The sequence below is a fragment of the Vigna radiata genome, unplaced genomic scaffold, assembly GCF_000741045.1.
Source record: "Vigna radiata var. radiata cultivar VC1973A unplaced genomic scaffold, Vradiata_ver6 scaffold_858, whole genome shotgun sequence".
Classification (NCBI taxonomy): Eukaryota; Viridiplantae; Streptophyta; class Magnoliopsida; order Fabales; family Fabaceae; genus Vigna; species Vigna radiata.
This window is the reverse complement of record NW_014543368.1, coordinates 448-5560: the sequence shown is the minus strand read 5'-3', so window position 1 is coordinate 5560 and position 5113 is coordinate 448. Positions and strand designations below refer to the sequence as shown.

Genomic DNA, 5113 nt, shown 5'->3' with positions numbered 1-5113 from the left:
GTGGTTCCATTTTTTGTAGTTTTTATATTCTTATGCCTGTTATCATACGTGGTTGGTCAAGTTTTACGAAATGATAAAACTTTACTTTTCAAAATATCAAAAGGATGTATCTTTATTTTCTAAGTTAATTTTAAGAATATATCAGTAGTTAAAAATACGATTTACAGCATAATTGGTGATAAAAAAAAATGCAGGGTGACAAACTTGTAAAATTGGGTTACATGGCATTTGTACAGCTTCTGAAGCTGTCAACATGTTGTATCTTAAACTAAAGCTGGTAATATTCTCTAAAAAGAGATGTTAGAAAAAATTTTGAAGTCTAGGATGGTAAGGTATTACAAAGGAAATGTTGCATAATGCATAACCATCCCTAATGAAACATCCAAATAATTGAGTGAATATTAACAACATTATTGTTAACAACTCTCTCTCTTTGTCTGTGTCAAGTAGAAATGATGCCGAGCTGGTTAAAAGTATTTTTAAAACTGTGGTGACGAGACTGGTTAAACCCTCTATTCAGTCCAAAGGGCTTGTAGGAATTGAAGAAAAAATTACAGATGTAGAGCAGTTGATACGCAAGGACCCAAAGGACACCAGTTTCATTGGAATTTGGGGTATGGCTGGTATTGGCAAGACAACCCTTGCAGAACAAGTATTTCATAGACTACGTTCTGAATATGAAGGTTGTTACTTTTTAGCCAATGAAAAAGAACAATCACACAGTCATGGAATAATTTCTTTGAAAAATGATATTTTTTCTGCACTATTAGGACATGCTGTGAAAATTGACACACCAACTTCGTTGCCTCAAGAGATTCTAAGGAGAATGAGTTGTATGAAGGTTCTTATTGTTCTTGATGATGTGAATGATTTAGATCACACAGAAAAGTTACTAGGAACTCTAGATAATTTTGGATCGGGTACAAGAATAATTGTAACAACTAGAGATAAGCAAGTGCTGAAGGCCAACAAAGTCGATAAGATCTACCAGCTCAAGGAATTCAGTTCAAAGGATGCTCTTGAACTTTTCAATATGATTGCCTTTGACCAAAGTGATCATCAGATGGAGTTCAATGAGCTATCACAGAGGGTGGTCGATTACGCTCATGGAATTCCATTACTTGTTAAAGTTTTAGCTCGTCTTCTTTGTGGAAGAAACAAGGAAGTATGGGAAAGTCAGTTACACAAGCTTAAAAAAATGTCTCTTACAGAAGTTTATGATGTCATGAAACTGAGTTATAATGGTCTAGATCGCAAAGAGAAACAAATCTTTTTAGACCTGGCATGTTTCTTTCTTAGATCTCATGTAAGGGTAAATAGTGGTGATCTAAAGTATTTACTGAAAGATGATGAAAGTGATGATACAATAGTTGTAGGGTTAGAAAGGCTGAAAGATAAAGCTCTTATAACTTTTGACGATAACTCTATCTCTATGCATGATGCTTTACAAGAAATGGCTTGGGAGATTGTTCATCAAGAATCTAGCAAACCTGGAAGCACCAATTGGTTGTTAGATCCAAATGGTGACGTTTATCAGACATTGAAAAATGACAAGGTTAAAGTCTAAGTACATATAACATCTTTTGAATAACATTTCATATTTTTCTTGAAAGATGCATAATTTTTTTCTTTTATAGGGTCTTGGTGGCATTAGAAGCTTACGAATCCACTTGACAACAACTGGGAAGAAAAAGCTAATCCATGGCTTATTTGCTGAGATGAGCAGACTACAGTTTCTAGAAATTTCTGTGGAAAATAATGATGATTTGTTTGATCAAGTTTATGCCCTTGCTAAAGAGCTCCAATTTTTGGAAACTGAACTTAGATTTCTTTGTTGGTTGAATTATCCACTGAACTCCTTGCCAGAGAATTTTTCTACTGATAAACTTGTAATATTGAAGTTACAATACGGAAGAATGGAAAAACTTTGGGATGGATTTAAGGTATAAATTTTTGTGCTACCCTTTAAATTTTTTTAAGTTAACTTCACCTGATATCTTCATTTTGTTTCACTGTTTTACAGAATCTGGTGAATTTGAAAGAGCTTGACCTCATGCACTCCAAGAAATTAAAAAAGCTGCCAGATTTATCACAAGCAACAAATCTTGAAGTACTGGTCCTATTGGGTTGTTCTATGTTGACTAGTGTGGATTCCTCTATTTTCTCTCTGCCCAAACTCGAAAGTATTAACCTTTCGGGCTGCAAATCTCTAACCCTACTCACAAGCAATTCCCACTTTTGCAACTTCAGTTATCTGAATCTTGATTTTTGCAAGAATCTAAGGGAGTTTTCACTGATATCACAGAATATGAAAGAACTGAGATTAGGATTTACAAAGGTCAAAGTACTTCCTTCATCATTTGAATGCCACAGCGAGCTTAAATCGCTGCATCTAACAAGAAGTGACATTGAGATGTTACCTTCTTCCTTCAACAATCTTACTCAACTGCAACATCTAGACATAAACAATTGCAACAGGCTTCGAACAATAGTAGAGCTTCCTCCGTCCCTAAAAACTCTAGAAGTCAGCAAATGCAAATCTCTTCAGAATCTGCCAAACCTTCCATCGTCTCTTAAAACTTTAAATGCCATTGAATGCAAATCATTGAAGACTGTATCGTTTCCTTCAACAGCTGATGAACAATTAACGGAATTCAAGAAACGGTTTTTGTTCTGGAATTGCAGGAACTTGGATGAAAGTTCTGCAGAGGCTATTGGGTTGAACGCACAGATGAATCTCATGGAACTTGCAAACCAGCCTCTCCATACACCAAGTCAAGAACATCATGAACTTTACAATGATTATGAGTATAATTATCATTCTTATCAAGGTATTTACGTGTACCCAGGAAGCAGTGTTCCAGCATGGTTCAAGCACACGGAAACAAATGGTGATATAATAATCGATCTCTCTTCTGCTTCACCTTTCGAATTATTTGGCTTTATTTTTTGCTTCGTCCTTAATAAGTTCCATGACACAGATATCATTGGAAGACTTGAATTTAACATCACTATAAGCGATGTTGATGATGTTGGTGAAGGTAAAATGGGCAGTGTCAAAATCTACATAGATTGTTATTCAGATTGGTCAGTTGCACCATATCACGTGTGTGTGATGTTCGATCAAAGATGTTCTGCCACCTTAAATAACATAGCCAGAAAACAAAAGAGATTTAAAATGAATGTTTCAGTAGGGGCACGAATCGAGTTCTATGATAATTATCATGAATTGGCGCAGGAGGTATTGAAAGGAGTTGGAGTCAGCCCAATAAGCATCTCAGCATATAACATTCAGCAAATTGAATTGTGAGAATCTGTGTCTCAATTTCATTAAACAAATGGAACTGGGTTCTGCTTCATATTTTTCCAGGTATTTAAACCAATGTTAATCACTTCGTGTTGTAAGAACATTAATCTTGTATAAACATTAACTAGTTTAATGTTCATAATTTTATCATTCATTATTACATGTGTTTGAGAATGTATACACTATGTGATGAGGTTTCGTAAAGATTTGCAAAAACTTAGTTGAGACATTAAAACTCATATATCAACGAGTGCAGAAATTTTTACTGGTATTTTGTGTTATTCTTCTTTTATGACTTTAAAATATATTTATTTTGATATATTCAAAAGTTATTAATATATTTCAAAACATCAAAATCATAGAATATTAATATATTCTAAAGGCAAAAAAAAATAAAAATGGACGGTAACAAAAGTTTAGCAAGAATCCAAATTTTAAATCAAGTGCCGGATTTCTCTCTACACAACGAAAATGTCCTTTTCAGGATGCGTCCAATGAGAAGGTTATGCACCATTTCCTGGGTCCTTCCACAAGATCTTATATGTAAGGTTTTTTTCAAAGATATAAAAAACTTGTCAATTATTAAAATTATCTTACTAATAAATTAAAAAACAAAATTAGACCGGCCAATTCAAAAAGTTTTTTTTTTTGTTTCTTTGTATATTCTAGTCCAGTAGAAAGTAGGTGAAAGGAAATAGTTGTATTTGCATACCAGCATAGCATGTAGTATTTACTTCATGTACGAAAGAGTTATGTTTTTTCTTCTTTAACCTCTTGGTTTTTTTTATCTATCTAGGCAAATTTGATGTAGTAATTAAATAAATAGGCCATTTGAAAAAAAAAATTATAAGAATAAACAAGTTGTGTAGCCTTCACACCATTTTAAATGGAGAAGTCGTGTATTCCTAACAAACCTTTTGTTATGACTCCATTGAAATTGAAAGTCGTTAGCCTCCTAACTCTTTCAATATGATGCAATTAATTACAATGAATATATGTTGACAAGTACCAAATGACATAAGTAATATAAATGATAAGTTCAATACAATAAATATGCCTTAACTGACAAATACCAAATTACATAAGTAATATAAATAAATGATAAGTTCAAGTATATTTTTTCAAGAAATTTGTATTGGTTTAGCTAATTGCAATAATTTACTAATTTAGACAATGAATATGAACATTGATTGATTTCAAACAAGTCAAAAACATATAAAATTGCAAATATAAAAGTAATAAAAACTTATTCGAGTAAAGACTCACTTTGGTTGGATTTTGTGAACTCACTTTAGAATAACCAAGTGCTTTGATCTATGTCTAGAATCAAACCCTCTTTGTTGTTCTATCCTCGTATTGGTTTCAAAGAATTTCCCAATGACTAAAAAACTACATAGATAACAGATTCCTATCATGCATGTGATTAATAAGGATAGAACACGAGATTAATGATGGATATTGCACTCCACAGAAAGAGTTATAGAGATTTTTTATACATTACATCTAACCTCAATGATATAGGGTTTAACTACTCCTAGACATCTAAAACACAAGATGGAGTTGGAATGATGAAATGGATCGTGGAAGATGGAGTCCTAACACCCTAAAAGAGTCTAAACCCGAGCCTGAAGTATCTGTTGCGTCCCTTTGCAAAAAATTATGTTTTTGGTTTGACACTTTTATTGAGTCTTCAAAAAGTACATACTCGCTAGGCTAGCATCTTAACTCGTTGGGTAAGTGACAAAAAGTGTTGGCTTGTTGGGCGAGTGGTCTTCTCTCTGGGTGGGAATTTCTTGTGGTTAGGCG

The 5113-nt window shown here is 33.4% G+C and overlaps 1 protein-coding gene across 1 annotated transcript; it reads left to right on the top strand.

Moving 5' to 3' along the window:
• Positions 1-324: 324 nt before the first annotated feature.
• On the top strand, positions 325-3310 carry LOC106754299 (disease resistance protein RPS6-like). The gene is made up of 5 exons (XM_014636313.1): positions 325-332; positions 451-683; positions 771-1555; positions 1638-1943; positions 2024-3310. Exons 1-5 carry the CDS (start codon positions 325-327, stop codon positions 3308-3310), a joined length of 2619 nt encoding a protein of 872 aa, XP_014491799.1.
• Positions 3311-5113: the final 1803 nt, after the last annotated feature.

Excerpts from the sequence above, each read along its gene's own strand:
- LOC106754299 (XM_014636313.1), top strand. Across the intron at positions 1,556-1,637 it reads AGACATTGAAAAATGACAAG|GGTCTTGGTGGCATTAGAAG; the intron begins GTTAAAGTCTAA and ends TTTCTTTTATAG. Across the intron at positions 1,944-2,023 it reads AACTTTGGGATGGATTTAAG|AATCTGGTGAATTTGAAAGA; the intron begins GTATAAATTTTT and ends ACTGTTTTACAG.